Source organism: Punica granatum, chromosome 7, assembly GCF_007655135.1.
Source record: "Punica granatum isolate Tunisia-2019 chromosome 7, ASM765513v2, whole genome shotgun sequence".
NCBI lineage: Eukaryota > Viridiplantae > Streptophyta > Magnoliopsida > Myrtales > Lythraceae > Punica > Punica granatum.
The window spans coordinates 20,468,569-20,488,149 of NC_045133.1; the positions used below are offsets into that span (position 1 = coordinate 20,468,569).

Consider the following 19,581-nt stretch of genomic DNA (forward strand, 5'->3'; position numbering starts at 1 on the left):
AAAGATCGTGCCTTCTTGTTCTATTCTCTAGAGGCCATACTATATTTATGAAAAAATGTAAAAAAGCCATGTATTTTTGTATTGTTTTCTAAAAGTCGTACTATATTTAAAAAAAAAAGCACAAAGGCCGTAGTTTTCTATGTGATTAACCATAATTAATAACATCAGATTACATTACAGAAACATCTTCCATTTTCCTTTGTAATTGCTTGTTCTTTTGACCCAAAAAGAATGGATGAAATTACAAAAGGAAGTATTCAAAAGTATGCCTTGGTGATTGCTTCCTCTAGATCATGGAACTCCCAAGCATCATCTGCTGAATATTGCCCTGAAACACAGAGAGACAGAATAGACGTAAAGTTTAGTTTAGGGTCAATATTGAAATCTTTGTTGGTGAAAGTTCAATACTTTCCCACTCCTTGCTTTGTATATTTCATCTCGTATACTATACAAACTATATTTCGTATACGAGATGAGATATACGAAAGGAAAACAGCTACAATGAAAACTTGCTGTTCTAACTGCTTATAGACATGACACTATTTAACACAATCTACATGCTAAATGCTCGGGTGCAATATAAGATAAACAGTGTCTGTTATTTTCTTCAAATTTAGTACATCATTGTTCGACTTCGTGGAGAAATAGCCAAAGAATCACAATCGGCAACAACAAAAAGGTTGCCAGTAAATGTTTTGTTACCGATCGAGTCTCTCCGGAGAGCAGTTAAGTGAGCGCAGCTGCAAGATCAAGAGCGGGAAAACGTCAGGATACCTGTAACCCAATGAGAAATGACATGCATTGCTTAGTACACACTAGTAGTTTAATATTATGAGGAATAACCTGCCAAGAGCTTTCCCAAGATCTGCACAAAGAGAGCGGATGTACGTTCCTTTGGAACATGTCACCCGGAATATCAAATTTTGCCTGCAAAAACATAAACCCAAATCCGAAAATCTCGAATAAGTTAATACCCATTCATAGATCTTACTGCACCAATTAGGTGAATTAGCCATTATTTCTATATTCTGATAAAGCCAGTGTACAGTGTATCTTTACCATCCATTGCAGAATCAGGAAAACCGGAAAGTAGAAATCATCCTAGAGTTGTTTTGTTAAAATGAAATGGCATTGTTAAAAAAAAGAAAAAATCAAAATTCGAATTGTCCTCTAGAAGGCATGTCTAGTACTATAAAGAAAATAGACCCTGAAAGAGAAATTCTTAGACATGGAGGTTCTCTCATCCAATTCGAACTTGCACATGTTGGTTAGTTCCAGACAAACCTGTCCTCTAAGCTGCGTTCGATATCAAACTGGAATATCGAAATCCTTCTTGGTGAAAGTTCAATACTTTCCCCTCTCCTTGCTTTTTCATACATCTTTTCACCGCCGACCTATCAGAAGGGGAAAGATTGCTATCAACATACCCAAGAGCAAACTATGTAGTTTGCTTCACTAATCGTAAGCTCAAGTTAATATATAGTTACTCACCTTGATGGCAGAAAACATTGGCGGGACTTGCCAGATTTCACCCATAAAAGAGGCAGCAGCTTTCTTAATGTCTTCGTCTTTAATGTGTTCCCACGGCTCCCGTTGGATGACCTGTTTAAGTTCATTAGAAAGTAAAATAAACCATATGAAAAGTGAGAATCTATATTAGTGTGATTTATTTGCAAAGACAAACACAGGGGTGCAAGAGAGTCAAGCTCCTCTCGAGTGGCTTGGATTCGATTGGTGGGATCAAGCATATTCAAATTGAGTTTCGCAAAGCTCGATCCGAGCTTGAGCCGTCTCAAGTTCCAACAGTACTCAGCCCCTATTGGCCTGCAAGCCCTCCGATATCTCTAAATAATTGAATAATATACTGAATCGAACCAACTAAACTCGAGCCTATAAGAATTCAATTGGTTGAGCTTGAGTCGACTTTTAAGCTCCACCCTGACAATATCAGACTTCAGTTGGCTGGGCTTGGCTCAAATGCGCCCCCATTAAGAGCAACTAAATGGCAAACAATTGTCTTACACAAATATTTGATAACAGCCACTGTTTCTAAAAGATGGAACATACTGGTGAATCAGCGTCCCAAGTTGATGTGGCCTCCCCTAAGCGAAAAACACCACTATAGCCCTTGACCATACCTTGATATCTGCAGCAAAAAAAAAATTATATATATATATATATATATATATGAGAATACCTTTCTGGGCCCTAAAATCTGAGATCGTTATAGGAATCTCAATATAGATAAACTGTCAGTGAAATATTCATATGATGAGATAGGGTCGACTCCTACCTGTCCACTACCTTGGTCGCTTTACCAACGCACACAATTAACAAACCAGTAGACATCGGATCAAGTGTCCCAGCATGTCCGACCTGAAATAGGGACACAGTAAAACATGAATAATCAAGACAGCTGCTTAAGATTTGATGTACAAGTGAAAGCGGTACCTTTTTCACTTTAACCAGGCGCCGAAGCTTTCCACAGACAGTGAATGAGGTAAAACCTGGATGGCAAGATATAAATAATCTTTTAACTTCGAGCATACGTGAGAAAACAAGTTCTTTTAACTTCGGGCATACGTGAGAAAACAAGTTCTCAATTTTGTCTTTAGATGATATTAGAATTGCAACAGCTAATCTACTATTTGTAACTTTTTGTATTATCTCACAACACATACCCCAAAATTAAGGAAAATATTCGACACATATCATAGATTTTTCAATGGATCATCGTGAATGGAATTAAATACTATATTTACAAACAGAAGCAACTACAGCAAGAAAGTTTCTCCGAAGAGTGATTCCCTGCAGCTCTGAATCAGCTAGAATTTGCTAGACTCAGCAGTTTTATTTACCAAAAGAATAGAAGAGTCAAAGAATCTCCTTTTAGAAAGAAAGAAATTCTTGTACTAAACATTGTAATCATCTGCAACCTACGGCAGCATAATGCATATTACTGGATTCAACAGTAGTATAAGCAGAAAAACAAAAATGGCACTATCTTTCATTCTCATCTAGGCCATATTCCTCCTAGCAATCCTAATGATTGGATTATATCGAATAGGCATAGACTTAAATGCAGGACACATCATGTATGAGTGAATGGAAATGAGGCTCCACTTGAGCATAAATAAACAAAATATATCATATCATATAGCAAACCCGCACCATCCTGGTCAAATATTCTCTGACATAAAATAGGCATTAACTCATGGTTGGCAGGATAGAACCGGGACATATTCTGCACAAGAGCATTCTATACCATGATCCCATACAAATGATTCATGTCCAACTTGACAAAACTCCATGAAGAGGATAAACTCACCTTTGGGCTTGTTCACCAAGACTACTGTCCCATGAGGGCCATCCCACCTCGGAGGAAGCTCGGTGCTCCGAGTCAAGACATAAGGTTCCGCTTCCGCACTCTCACCGGGGACTTTCTTCAAACACTTGAAGAACTCTTCCACCTTCTTCTCAACCACATCCTTCTTCTCCCCTTTCTCCCCTGCATTCTCCGTCTCATCCTCAAAGAACACCAACCCTTTATCATCTCCGACCCCAGCAGCCCTTCCCTTCTTTGCATCAGCCCTCGCGCTCAAGCTTGCCCTCAAACTTGAACCCGACTGCCCGGGCTCGAGGAAGGCCTTGTCTAGGGAATGCTCGGGGAAGTACTTCTTCTCCAACTGGTACACCATCTTATAGTGCTTGTCCTTCTCCCACGGATACGCGAAAGTGTCGTAGAAGTACAACTCCTCCTCCCTCTTGTGCAGCCGGTTGAACTCCACGACCTCGGGCTGCAACTCGACAAACCCCTCATTCCTGTCCCTCCTGCTGTCGTCCTCCGAGTCAGAGCCGTACATCCTCTTCATCCTCTTGCTATAGTACTTCCTCTTCGACTTGTCCATCCCCGGGCTCATCGACTGCGACCCGGGCCTGTCTGATGAGAGCTTCCTATCGACCCAGTCATCGAAGCCGAGCTCAACGTCGGGATTCTCCGGTTCCGGTGGATCAGGGGCGGAATTGGGGCGGCCGAGACGAGCCCGAGCCGGGCGGGCGGGCGGGGACTGAGCAGGGTGGCTGACAATCATGTCGTACTGAAGAGGGTAAGGAGTGGAGATGGTGGAGAGGAGTTTGACTGAGAGAGGGAAAGTGGGGCAGAGTAATGGGCGGACGAATCGGAGGGACTTGTGGGTTAGAGAGAGAGATTTTGCTGCGACCGCCATTGATGAAGCTGGAAACTGCTCTGCTCGCCGAATTTAAAAGGGTTCTTTTATATACAAATCAAGAAACAAACAACGACATGACTAACGGGAACAGTTCTTGAAGATCTTCGTCGTCTTCATCTGCTGCTTCTGTGTTCTGCTAATGTTTGGAGGCTGTCGTCCCTATGCTCGGAGAAACAGGGGACTCTCTGGAACAAGCACAGTTCAACCGTAACATCGCAGGTTGAGGGGCAAACTGCATACGAGGAGTCCCATTGCAGACTGTGACACAGAATTGGGCTGTCGATTTGGACAGCCCACTCGTAGCCCAATGAGACCAAAGGCATATATCTTAATAAAAAATGTCCAGATAACAAAAAAGCGAAAAAACCAAAGTGAAATGAATTACCTTCAAAGCATCAAAATAAAAATAAAAATAAAAATAAAGATAAACAAAAAAAAAGGAAAAAACCAAAGTGAAATCGATTCGAAAACCCGAATATTCAAAAACATGATTTGGTTATGATGCCATCTTTCATGAAAGTTTTTCAACCGTTTGGTTTTTGGTTTTTGGTTTTTGGTTTTTGGTTTTTAAAGATAAATATCGAAAAATTGAACCGTATACGTAGATATATTAGATTTTTGACACGCGGACTCTTGCAACTCTATCATGAAACAAAATTTTTCTCTGTGTATTGAGCTAAGACTTCAATTTGTTTTGCTACATTCTGTATTATAAATTTAAGTTATGTTGCTACTTTTTCGATTATGGGCTTTCTTGGAAATTACTTTGTTGATGATTTTTTGTCGTTCGTGATGTATGATATTGCTATCCATTGACGACTTTCCCAGTAAATAAAAGCTGATCTGGAATACGGCTTGCCACGGGAATTATTTTTGGGCATGGATCTTGATATCCGAAAATTCAATTGGTCTTAACTAATTCATTCAAATAAGGGTCGGTCTATTAAGTGGTAAAGCTCTCTTAGCGTGAATTTTTTGCATTCATAAAAACTCGAACTCGAAACTTTATTTAAGCGAACAAACGTCGAATCACTTTAAATATGATTACAATTTTCATTTCTTAAAAAACCAAACTTAGATTAAATTATGCTTGAGCCAAAAGCCCCATCAAATCAGAGCAGCGCACTGCCTAATTTGGGATGCTGGCCGGGGCCCACTGCCACCTCTGACTATAGAGATGTTTTGTCACTTCGCCGAGCTCGCTTAGGCCAGAGAAGGCCAATGTCGAGCTCGGAGCCTCCTCAAACCACGACTGAAATTTTGAGCGGATTTGCAGTGTTGAGAGGGCTCGAGCCTGGCCGCCCTCGAGCCTATACAAGGTTGATGGAGCTAAGGACGAATCTTTTTGATAGTTCATGAGAAACGGTTCTTGTGAATGCACTATGTTTGGATTGGTTTGGGAAAGAAATAAACTCGGTTAAACTTCAAAATACTTGGATGGATAAAAAAGGACGAGAAAAAAAGAAGAGACTTGACGTACATATAATTGGATTTTGAAGCGATATTTTATGTCACTGTACTAAAACCTTTCTTCTAAGTATTCATCTTACTTATAGTAGACAAGAAGAATATTATTAGCATGTGGTTGTAAACTAAGCGAAAGAGGCACTCCGATCCAAGTTTGGTTGGTGATAGGGCAAAAGATGCTAAGCCAGGCCTAGAGCCACCCACCGTGGTTGTCCTGAAACACTGCATTTTGTTTGGCGAAAAACCTTTATCAATTTGGATGAACAATCCATCGAAAGGAGGCGAACAATCGGATGCTCCGATTATTTGAATAATACTGCGTTTATTTTGGTGAATGTTAGGGTAAAAATATACGAATCTGTAATTGTTCCAAGTCCAAGCATTTTATGGGTATATCTGGTCGCTCTTCGATTTAAATTGGAATGATTTTTCAGTACAGGATCATAAGCGGCAGACGAGAAGCTCAAACAGCTTGGGTAAGGGAAACGGTGGACATCCGCGCAGGGACTCAAAATCTCGTACCAAAGAGCATCGTAATTCTTTATTATGGGAATGTCATGAAACCTGACGAGTTTTCCCTAAAATCTAATTTCTATAATGAAACATAGATTATATGTGTTCGAAATGCACATATACAGCTGTTACATCGATCCGATCTAGAAAATCCCCCCCCCCCCCCCGGGACTTGCTTCAACTAATAGTAAGAGAAAAATATGCACCTCACCGTTGCGATTTCCGTTTTTTTAACGGAAATGTCGTATGCAGGACATGTGACTAAGTAATAAAAAATCGGAAATTAGCGTTTCAATATTTAGCTTTTAACGCGATGTTATCCTCAATTGGACAATATCTATTCTTATGTGGACCATGACATGGCAATTTTAGGTCAAAAAGGAGATTGAAATGCTCCAAAGGAACTTCAATTTTCGAGTGACCCAAGTATGAGGGACAGTATTTATTGAAATCGAAAAGGTACAAAAGTTCTTTTTCTTTTTTTCTTTTTTTTTTGTGAGACCATAAGTCTATTAGCTGAAACTTAATCTTATCGAAGGATGACTTAACCTTAATTATAAAATTTTTATATGAGTTTAAAATTCCTACCCTTCATGTATATGAACTTTTTTCCCCTTCAACTATTGGCTAAAGTGTAAGTGATGCGGCAAAAGACGTGGCAAATCGGTATTTCGAGAAAAATATATTCTGACGACCTTGTCTCGAGGGAAACAGCCTCCAGATCAAAACTTACAGTCTTTGGCTATGAAAAGACGAGATTTAGGTCGAAATTCATCGTTTAGGGCCTCAAACAGGCATTTTTATGTTATGTGGGTGTCTTTGCTTCTGTGAAGTATGATGAGGACGACAAGGAGGCTGATGCGGTATGGGAGGCCATCGACAAGAGGATGGACTCACAAAGAAAAAATAGGAGGGAGGCGAGGCTGAAGCAGGAAATTGAGAAAAGTACCGCGCCTTGAATCAACAGATGAGAATGAGGATGTCAGATGTCTCTATCGAACCAATCATTGCGACAGAGTATTTTGAGTCAGAATTTTTTCCAATCATCTGTTTTGGAATATTGGCTAACATCGATTTCCGGTCAAGTATGAAAGATGTGTATGTTGGTGTGGATAATTTTATCTCTGGACTCCTAGGGCGAATTCTTTCCACCCAGGGGAGAATGATGCGGCAGAAGACATAGCAAATCGGTATCTCGAGAAAAATAGATTCTGACGACCCTATCTCGAGGGAAACAGCCTCCAGATCAAAACTCACAGCCTTTGGCTAAGAAAAGATGAGATTTAGGTCGAATTCCATCATTTAGGATCTCAAACATGCATTTTTATATTATTTGGGCGTTTTTGCAATTTTAGGAAAAAATTATGTCTTTCCTGCAATTTAGGTATTTTTAATTCTATTTGAGCATTGTAAAACCCTAGGGTTAAGAGAGTGGTCTATTGATTATCAATAAAAATTGGAGCTTTCATGCTCTTTACCCAATTCTTGGATTCAATCCGAGTTGAATGCCAATTACCTAGGTATTCGAAAAATCAATGGGGAGTTGAAGATCGTAGTTCTGGTATTCGTGCGCGAATTAACGAATCTGTGATAGGTTACTCGTGTGTACGCTACGTCAGTGAATCATTTATCTATCTATGTACATCAAAATTAAAAGAGAGTTTGAAGTAGAAACTCTCATTTGATTGACATGCGAAAAAATTGTAAAATTGGTACAAAAAATTTTGAAAAGTTACGCAATTGGTACAAAAAGTTTTAAAATTGGGAGCTCAGCGGCTTCTTCCAATTCCCTTTTGAGCAAAAAAAAATTCTTCCAATTCCATCTCTCGCTCCCAAAAATTAATTAAAAAAATAACCAAAAAAACCTTGACTTAAATCGAAATAAAAATCCTCCATTTCTTTTCTGTTTCTATTTCAATCTAATAGCTCCCTTGGGCTTCCCGTTCATTCCCTGTGATAGGGAGACAGAGAGAGAAGGTCAAGCCATCGATGTTAGGAAATGGACAGCAAAGCTCAACCCGGGTATATCGTGATGTCGGCAACGGTGCCGCCCCCACAGTAGTAATAGCAGCAGTAACAGGCGACCTCACAGGGCATCGAGGACATTTTGGGTCAAACACAAGGCAGGGCACAATAACAAGAAACTACCGCCGCCGCCACCACCACCACCAAGAAAACAACGGAGAAGGATGAAGGAAGCATTGTTAGAGGGAGAGAGAGAGAGGGGGGATCCTCTCCCCCATCATGAAGGATCCTCGGGTCCTTCTTATTGTCCAACCGCCACTCCATGACCTACAAAAATGAGGGTCTTGAGTTGTTACCCGAGAGCTCACTCTGACGCTCAAGTTAAGGGTGTATTTGGGGAGTACATTCAAGAGAGAGAGTTTAGGAGGAATGAGCTTAATTGAGTATATCTTGTGGATCAATATTTATAGAGGAATTGGGGAGGCATCTTGGGCTTGGGTCGACCATGGGCTAATGTGACGGGATTGGGCCGAAGCCTGTTTAATCATGCTTCTCGGGGTTCAAGACATGGGCATGTCGGGATTTGCCTATGAGCAAGAGGCTTGCCAAGACTGGGTGGAAGGGAGATTTGACAGCCCAGGTTCGACGCACTATGTTTGACAGGACAGGGTCATCGTTAAGTCTCCTAAGTTGTGTGAAAGCCCCCCATTTGGGTAGGGGCTCACCGGGTCTAGGAGGCTCATCGAGGCGCCCATGCGGGGGAGGCCAGTCAAGTGGTGGAGGTTACGGCTATGAGAGTACTTCAAGTACTCACTTATAGGTATTATAAATATTCAATAAATTCAAAAGCATTAACCATAAATAAGAATTACAAATGCCTGCGAAACACGTAGGCTACACGACCAGTTTTATTTTACTTTCTAGCTACTTTTCAAAAAAAATTATAATTCATTCAACGCCATTTAATCCTCAAATGCTATAACATAGTTTACACATTTGAAATTTGAATTATAGAGGCATATTAGGGAACATTACATTAGAATAGTCACAGATAGCATATTTAAGAAAGTTAAAATAATTTCATATTCAAGATTACTTGAATGAGTTTGAGGTATAATTCTATCATAAAAATAAAGGGTTTTTACCCCATATATCCCATAGTTTCACATTTCTTTCAAATCATTATATACTTTTAAAATTATCTAAAATATCTCATGGTTTATATTTTTTCTTAAATCTATCTCGGCGTTATGTTTTCCGTTAATGAAGCGTAAATAAACTCCAAATCTATCCCATGGTTTTAATTTTTTCTCAAATCTATTTTTTGTTAAAAGGGTCTCAGTGACAAATCCGTTAAATGTTGACGGAAATATAACAGTGGGATAGATTTGGAAAAAAAATGTAAAACATAGGATATTTTTGACAATTTTAAAAGCATAGGATATATTGAAAAAAAAGGTTAAATCATGGGATACATGGAGTAATTTTTCCTAAAAATAATTCACGATAAAGCGCAGGGATAATTTGTTAGTGAAATTCAGAGCATACGCTCTTTTTCCTCACCAAGCAAATAAAGTACCAGAAGTATTTTTGCATTTTGCCCTTTTCTTTTTGTCAAGTTACTTTCAAAATTTTCCAACTGCGATACACGTTTATCAAAAAATCAAATCCAATTCATAAAATGATCTTAGAGGAAGACGGTTTAGTATAGTATACGTTATTGATCCGGAATTACGAGGTTTCCATGCCCTTTAGTTCATTTTTCTATATTCTTATACTAAATTCATGAACCTCCTCTATAATAAAAAGTTTCTTAATATTCATATCTTGTCATGGTGAGTCAACTTAGCATAACAACTTATATCATAAACTCTAGGCGTGTGCACGGATATCGGGTATATCTGGAACCTACCCATTAGGGTAGAGTTCGGGTAACTCGTATTGAAAAATAGAGTAGGGTCCGTGTATTAAAATAAAGAACAGGTGAAAACCGATTTTGATTCTTGCATATAGGGTACACATAATCAAAACCAAAACCGATACCCGGACTCGCATAATAATTTCTCACATTATATATATAGTTATATTCAGATTTTTCTATATTTAAAAAATATAGTCACTAATTTTAAAAAAATATAAATATATGTCGACATTCTGTTTTGCTTGATTACTAATTATGGATTAGACATTTTCGATTTTATTTAGTGAGACATAAAAATTTACAAGTTCCAACATGGTACCATGAAGCTGTGGTATAATACAGGTTCTGGGTAGATTTCGATTTCAGGACTCAACATAGTAGGGTCCGGTTCCAAAATCTTAGAGCCTGTCTTTTACAAATAGAGTCCAAGTATCGTGAAAAAAAAAACAAAATACCCGGACTCGCACACCCTTGAAAATGGAACTAATTTCTTGTCAATTGTCAATATAAATCTAAGATCGTAATTTAACTTTTCGAATGAAAAATTGTATGAGGTAATTAACTAAATCTTATAATTGATTCGAACCTATACATATAACATGCAACCTAAAAGAAAATGAAAAATGTACGTATCTATATCAATACTATATGTAAATGTATATCTATACTATACATAGAAGCATGACAACTCTCTTGAATTTTTAATCTTTCAAAAATGACATTACCCTTGTAACTTTTTATCATACTTTTTTCGGCTCGTTAATTTTGGTCGCACATTTTTAATACATATATATATATATATATATACCGACTCTTTTGATTCATTGTTCATTTTCGACATTTTATTACCTCATTTATCTCTCGACGGAATCAATCATTTATTACAGTTATGTTTATTATATTATTATTTCGCAACGATTTATAGTTTCGAAATTTTGTTACACCAACAATATTCATTTCCAATATATGTTGTCTCAACAGGTTCATACATTCTTTGTCCCATCGTTATGAATCACGTAATTATTTTCAAAACTTCCTATTTTCTCGATTTATGTTCAAAAAAAAATATTTGTATCCTTCGTAAATTTCTATCTTCTTTTCATACTTTTAACACGCAACTTTTTGTGTGATATGTTAGTATGACATTTTCTCACACACTTTCAATTCTCTATTCATTGTTCATTCTCAACATTCGTTGCCTTACATGTTCTATTATATGTTACCTTAACCGAGTTAAATTTTGTATATCTCTTCTAAAGTACGACGCTTGCCAAAATGTTTCTTCAAGTTTTTTTCCTTTTTGCCCTTGGTAAACTAATAATATTATTATTTTACCCGTTACTAAAATAATATGAGTACTACTAAACATCACATCTTTTTAATAGCATGACGTCTTGTCATTCATTTTAATAGAAAAATTAACTTATATGTATTCTTCCTCGTGATCTTTCAATTTCAAGGCTTTTATACCTCCTCACTATAAAAACTACCTAATATATTCTTTCTCATAATTATTCACTCTGACAAACGCATCAAACATGAAATAATTTCTCCATTTAGCGCTCACACTTCCTCTCTCCCTTTTCTTATTTACATTTGTAACTTTTTTCCATTTTTTCTTTCGATTTTTAATTACTTCTCTTTTTAATTATTCTTATTCTTTGACTTTATTAATCGTTGGAAAAAAATTTCCTATTCTCTTTTTTCTGCCAGAATCCTTTTATTTTTTCAAGTTTCAAAAACTAACTTATTCTTTCTCATGAATTTTCAATTTCAATGAACCCTTTCATATTTTTTCACTATAAAAACTACGTAGCATGTTATTTCTCATAATTATTCACAATGACAAACATATAAAATATGTATGTTGCGTTTGGTTTCATAGTAGAATTTTAAAATCAGATTTTGATTTTGAAAAAGAGTGGTATAAATGGGGCCAACCCTTTGACTTTGTATGAGTTATGTTGTTTTGTTGTGAAAAAAAGTGATATAAATGGGGCCCACTCTTTGACTTTGTATGAATTATTTTGTTTTGTAGTGGGTAGAGTTAAATTAGAATTGTAATTCTAAAATAACACTATGAAACCAAACAAGGCTGTAATAACTTCTCCATTTAAAACTCATGGTTCCTCTCTCCCCTTTCCTATTTACATTTGTATCGACGAATATTTAAAATTTATGTTAAGAATTTTTCAAAATTATTTTATATATAAATATTTTTGATGAGATCCATTTGAAAATACGAAGAAATTCAAACAATTTTTCGACGAATAATTCAAAATTTATATTAATTTATTTAAAAACTTTTTAAGACATTATGCCATTGGTAATTTGTTTCAAAGTCCCAATCAAATTTTTTATGGGATTCTATGAATACAAAAGTACGCATTTGAGAGAATAAAAAAGAAAGAGAGAAGAAATATTTCCAAGAAAAGATATACTATATCATTAATTTCTTTTTTATTTTATTTTGTTTTCTCTTATCTCAGGTTTCTTCTTCTCTACCTATTCTTATTTTCTTCTTTTTCTTCTGTCAACAGATAACGGCTACTGTTCTATCCATTGCCACTATAGTGCTTGCCACCACCACATGCTGACAATGTTGCATAGCATAGAGTGCTCATGCTATCATTGTCCTCCCTTCACGAGCTCTAGGTACATTTTTATTCTTGCTCCTCAAGTGTATGTGTGTAAAAAGGGAGAAATAAGTTGCTTTCAATGTAAATCTAATATCGATTATTAATACAACTTATCAGTTGGAAATTGAAATTAAATTTACTCTTCTGACTTTGGAGGGATCTAAGGCGTGTTGATTGTTTTCTTATTTTATTTATTAAGTATAAATTATAATATATAATATGAATTACTAAAACAAATTTATATATATACGTAAAATCGAGTCCAATCAGCTTCCTTCCAATTTTATTTCTTTAAAACTTAAACACGACCCTTAAAGTCTTTAACTTTCAGAAGTTTTTGATCGATTTGGGTCGGATTTTTCTAAATTTCAAGTTATGGGTGTCATTGCAAGACTATTTGTGAAAATAATATTTCTATTAATTATTTTGTAAACTTTTATTGAAATTCTGAATTCACTTCTCTATTTTTTTCTTTAGGATATTCTATTGAAATGATTTACTCTTGTGCATTAGGTGGGATCAAAAGTGTATTATTTGTTTTCTTATTTTATTTATTAAGTATAAATTATAATATATAATATGAATTACTAAAACAAATTTATATATACATAAAATCAGGTCCGATCAATTTCCTTCCAATTTTCTTTCTTTAAAACTTAAACCCGACCCTCAAGGTCTTTAACTTTTGAAATTTTTTATCGATTTGGGTCAGTTTTATGAATGTCATTGCAAGACTATCAGTGTAAATAATATTTCTATTAATATTTTGTAAAATTTTATTGAAAATTTGAATTCACTTATCTATATTTTCCTTCAGGATATTCTATTGAAATGAAAGATCAAGTGAGAAAAATATATTAACTGAAAATTTTTCCTTGAAATAAATTATTTTTAATTGCATTAGTTTCTTTCTTAAAATCATTTCTATTATTTTAATCATATTTATCAAATTTGTATTATTCATAATTTCATATACTAGATTCTGCACTAGCACTACGCGTAACGTGAAGAAAACATGGTTTAAAATGTTGCCTCTGTATTTTCATCATCATAAACCATTTGTAATCCTACATAATTGTGCTATTATTAAAAGAATTTAAAAAATTGTGACAAATTGAAAAAAAAAATTAGTGAAATAAAAGAAAAATAATTTAGATTAAGGTAGAGATAGAGTGCGAGTTGAGGATAAATAAATAAAAAGTAAAGTGGAAGATGGCCACTTGTGAATTGATGGAGAAGCGAGATAAGTAGAAATGAGTTTAAAATTTAAGCAGTTTTATAGTTTTATTCTTACCTTCAGTTTTATTTTTTTTCTTCAATAGAGTTAAAAATAATAGGGATAATTTCGTAAAATTGTACAAAAACTGATACATATATTTAGATATTGTAATTAGTATGCTAATTTTGTATATACTTTTTTATGTTACACATATGTAAATACTATTATCAATATATAAACATATATATGTTTCCATTGAAATTTATTATTATTTATTTATTTTACTAAATTACTTGAAATAGTTTTTGTAAATATTATTAGTTACTTTTAATAATTTTTATTTTGAATTAAATATTTAAATACTCATGGGGTCCACTCGGTATATTTTCATGTATCATGTCTGCAATGTTAATATCATGTTAGAAAAATCCGTTAAAATTGATAGGAAAGTGACAACATGTTATACGTGATACGAAACTCATGATTTGTAATTTTTCATGTAATTAAAAAATCGTGATAGAAATAAAAAGAAAGGCAAATGTTTCGCTTTTTTTTGGTCATCAACTCTCATAGATATTATTAACTATTTTTTATTTTATTTATTTATCACTTAAAGTAAACAAATTTCTAACTAGAAATAGTCACAAATTTATTCAAAATGAGATACTATAAATATATATTTCTTTTTCTAAAAGAGTTTTCTTGATTTTGAACTCATGAACATCTTACGGCCCATTAATTATTGTGTCCTTTTACAAGCATATATTATGTCGTTCGAGTATTATGTATTTTAACATTATCAAAGAATATTTCACATGCATACACGTGTAAATTCACTAGTAATTATAAAAGCCTGAACAAAGCGCCGAGTAATACCATGTAGAACGTAGGTATCTCATGGTTGAATGACTCTTGAGGTTCTCACCAATCACGATGCGAAAAATGGTGTGGTATCATTAAGCCATATCATTCATTTAACTCTAAAGTTTTTTAAGTTATGGAAGATGAAAAGTCATCTATTATAGTAATATGATTAAAATTGAAAAAAAAATATTTATACACGTTCTTAGCATTTTCACAAAAACAAAGCGCAAACTTTCATATTTTACGAACTATGAAAATCTAAATTGATATTTTATTGAAAGCACAAAAATATTCGGCTAACTATTTTGTAGGGTACGAGAAACCAATATATGAGAAAAAAAGAAGTTTAACTGAAATAGGATTGATAACAAATAAACCTTAACTAAATATATGGTCACAAATTTAAAAAAAAATATCCTTATAAATACATATAAAATAAACTTTCTTATAGACAAAGTCTGCTTATGCAATTATGGATGATCTTTTGTTAGTTGTGAATATCTTATACCATTTTAAAGCTTATTCCATAAGTTAATCATCTTTTCAATAGTAGGCCGTGCATATTCACGGGTCCTTCATCTAGTTAATTTTATAACTTCTTCTAACCTCAAACTTTTGCCCTTCCAAATCGACAACTGAATAATATTGAAGGGAGAAAAAGTTTATATTTCTACTGACATTATTAGTCTCAATTTTAGTTCTACAAGGATCATTATTCACGTATATATGCATAAAGATATAACTATAAAAAAAATATGCATAATGATATTATAAAAGCAATACATTCATTCATTTTATAAAAACTTACGCTTTTACAATTTAGTTCTCCTTATCGATATTCTGAACTCTCCATTCTTTTATCTTGAATCTCGATTTTGATAGGTTTGCTGCTATACATTTTCCACCTACTTTATTCTTGAATGGCGAGACCGAGGGGGGATTTCCCTACATGAGGAGCTCAATATTAGTACATGAGGAGCCTCAATGAAGCCTATATAACAGCGGGTAGTGGAATTTCCCTACAGCCGATCTCCCTAAGGCGGCCTTTTCTTAATCTTTTTTTCATTTTAACCTTAAAAATTAAAAATTCTTTTATTTTTTGACATCTAAAAATTTTGTTTTAACATGTCAAGTACGGATATTTTGTTTGAAAATTTTCTTATAGTGAACACCATTTGAATTCTTAGAATTTTCTTGTATTTCTCCAATGTGAGATTAATCTCTACTTCCCATCGAACTATTTTTTTCTATGTGATATTATTATAAAATGGTTCATCATACTGCATTGTTAAAACAAAGTAAAAATGAAAAGCTTTTTTTTAAAAAATTTGAAAAGCTTTACTCATACGCTATGAACTAATCTATATATATATATATATATATATATATATAATCTAATATCGTATTACTATAACAAAGCAAGAATACCCTCCAAATGTTAAGCGGGCATTTACATGAATAACCTCCAAATTTTTTCAAGAAATCAAATATGTGAGAAATTAATCCATGTTTCGAATAATAAAATAAACAGAAAATAGAAAAAAATTGAAATCGCTAGAAATCCGTCACTATTCACTCTGTCAGACAGACAATACTCAAGTGTATATATCACAAAAGAAAACTGCAACTCCTTCCACGTTACATTTTTTTCCACACACTCCCGTCTATTGAAAAGGAAAAACAAGAAAGAGACAAAAGTTTGTTTTTTTTTTTTGAGTGAGATCCCATATATTCTCTATTTAGTAGCTGAGAATCTCATTCTGAAGCGAGACGATTCATTTAACTAGCTCATACAAATTTGGTAGTAATACGGGCATAAATGGAGGAGAGTTCCAAATATGAAATGTCATATCGAATAATAATAACATTCCCTTATCAGCATATGCTAAAATGACACATAGGAAGTTGGAGTTTACTTATTAGTTACGGAACAATACCTTTTGAACCGAATAGTTGCCATACGAGGGAATATCATGATCGTCTCAAAATCCAACTAGTCAACTTATTATCTTAATCTCGTAAGAGACATGCAGATTCCCACATAGCATGAGCATATGGCATTCATGTTTATCGGACGAGAACGGTTTCGTCTTTTGAGGTAATTAAGGAGAGAGATCTTAGGGGTGATGAGCTGCGGAATATTACAGCACACAAGCCATGGAAAAAAAGGCATTGATAAGATTGAATTGCGTATGAAGGAAGAAGAGACAGGTAGCTAGGTCTCTCTTTAATTAAAGATTCCCAAAAGAGAATAATTCGATTTGCTTGAATTATTGTTGAAATTTCGCATTCTCAGCGTAATCACGTCAGTTGGATATTGGCACAAGTGCAATAAGTTTTATTGTTGGATATTGACAAAAGTGCGATTATACGTTGATGTCGATTGGGACTGTGTTTATGAAATTCTGAAAGATGGATATCGGGATAAATGTTCTTTATTCGAAGATATCTTGATTCAGTCAAAGTGTACAGCTTACATCAATTCGAGCTCGATATTGAGGATCACAGTGAGGTGCGTCAACGTCTAGATCGCCCAACCAGTCAGAGCTGAGATCTAATACGAATTCGATACACATCACTGTTCCCTGGTGATGACCCTACCTTGAGCTCCCAATCATGTCCCATTGTAATTTGTCACTTTTTAGCGACAATTTTGGAAATGTCATCAAAAAAAGGTTGCTAAAGGTGATTATTCTTGTAGTGCACCTAATTTCACTTTCTTTTGTTTCTAGTTTTTTTTTAATATTTTGAAATTCACAATATTATTACGGTGCCACGTTGAAGAGTTTATACATAGCAAGTAATCAGCTGTCTCGCCAACAAATATATAGGTGGTGATCAACAAATAGTTATGCATCAGCATACATTTCGCATAATAACCAAAAGGTTATAATTTCGATACTCAAATAAGATTATATGTACTCATTTATTAGTTATTAAGATTTTTATTTTATAATATTAGGCATATGAACATATTTTATAACTGAAAAGAAAAAGGTAGTGATTAGTATATAAAATTTTAAAAGTATGAGGCGTTAATAATTTTTCGAAGTGTATAATGGTATTCAGAAATCCAATGGAATCCAGTTCGAGCGAAGTCGACCTACTAAGGATAAAACTCTGTCAATCAAAGATTTTCCTGAAACTTTTTTTTTGGCTAAATCTCGAACCCAATACCTTGTTTAAGGTAAATAAAAGTCAAACCACTTGAACTAACCATTCATCTTCACTCGACTTGAACCTTTGACCGGAGGACCATAGATAAAATGCTTGAACCAACCCTTGTTGATGCGTTAATAGTGTTTTATAAAATTATAAAAGTGATTTCTGAAATTTATTGGAAAAAACTTAAAACTAGTGGAAACCATTTCAATTTGTTTCTTTTATTTATTGTAAAAAGGGTCATTATATATTATTGCGCTTGCTGAAAGGAAAACGCATGCAATTGAAAAGCTTAACTCATAGACTATGGACTATCGTATCTATAATCTATAATACTCAAATTAAAAGATGGCCTTTTTAACTTTCTATCCGTAAAAGGTGGCTTTTTGGTTGCATGGCTTAAAGAAAATGATGTTAAGCTATATTCCTTTTCATCATTAAAAATATATATATATATATATATATCTTTTCTATCAACACACTTATAAAGAATGGCACATATTCTCGCAAAAATTTTATGTTTTAGATTACAAGACATATTCAGACTATCAACTGAAACTAACTTTCATTCAAACAACGACTTGTCTTGATCGCGAAATACTCTCACCGAGTATTGAACAACCAATCTACAAATAAAAATAAGTGACAGTTAAGTCTACTAACAAATAAATATTTAATTAGATGTTAACCTGATTTTTATTATTATAAGGGTAAAATTATTACAATATATGAACTTATGAAATAAACACTAAATATTTAAAATAAGAATGTTATAAAATTTTATATTAAAAAGTGCATAACCAATTTAATGTGAATATCTATAAAAAAAACTTATCTATTATACAGTAATTAGATAAATATATAATATATTGACCATTAATTAAACTATGTTTATCGAACCATTCGTGATTAGTCAAATATCATTAATTGATTAATGAGTGAAACTTGATATTAACATCGAGCATATTTTATTTCGTTAAAAAGTAAATATATTTTTAAAAATCAGAATAATTGTTATGAAAAAGGATAAATGCGTGCTAAAACGAACATATATATACAATAAAAATGATATAACACTGCAAGAAGAAATTCTTCATATGCAAAATTTCTAAAGATTATCATCATGATCCTATAGAAGAAAAGATTTATAACATACCATTATACTGAGAAAAAAATAAAATTTAAAAATAAGGATGTTACGAACAATATTTTATGTGATAAATCTATATCAAGAATTAATAATTTAAAATTATTATTGTATAATTAACTTACTATTAAAAATATTATTTGAATATTAAAATTAATAATTAGAAATTATTACTATTTTTTATAAAAAAAAATTGATATGAAGATATATGAGGACGAGTCCGTGCGACGCACAGCAAAAAAAATAATATTATATTATCTTTAAAATGTTAGCCTTTAAGAAGCATCAAAAAGCGAATTTGTTTTATGGACACTTGTCTTTCTTTCATTAAGTGCGCGTGGAAAACAGATCCCATGGGAAGCATCCGTGAGATAGATGTACAATCGTACCCCCAATAATTTATTACATATGCATCGAACGGCGAGGCTGTTCCGGTAAATTCGCTAGTAATACAT

The 19,581-nt window shown here is 33.8% G+C and overlaps 1 protein-coding gene across 1 annotated transcript; it reads right to left on the minus strand.

The window, feature by feature from the left end:
- Positions 1-105: 105 nt before the first annotated feature.
- On the minus strand, positions 106-4,504 carry LOC116214974. Its single transcript, XM_031550514.1, has 9 exons — positions 3,329-4,504; positions 2,452-2,507; positions 2,294-2,376; positions 2,068-2,146; positions 1,492-1,602; positions 1,285-1,394; positions 844-927; positions 703-740; positions 106-328 (listed from the first exon to the last, which is right to left on the minus strand). Exons 1-9 carry the CDS (start codon positions 4,224-4,226, stop codon positions 258-260), a joined length of 1,530 nt encoding a protein of 509 aa, XP_031406374.1. The 5' UTR covers positions 4,227-4,504; the 3' UTR covers positions 106-257.
- Between the last annotated feature and the right edge of the window lie 15,077 nt (positions 4,505-19,581).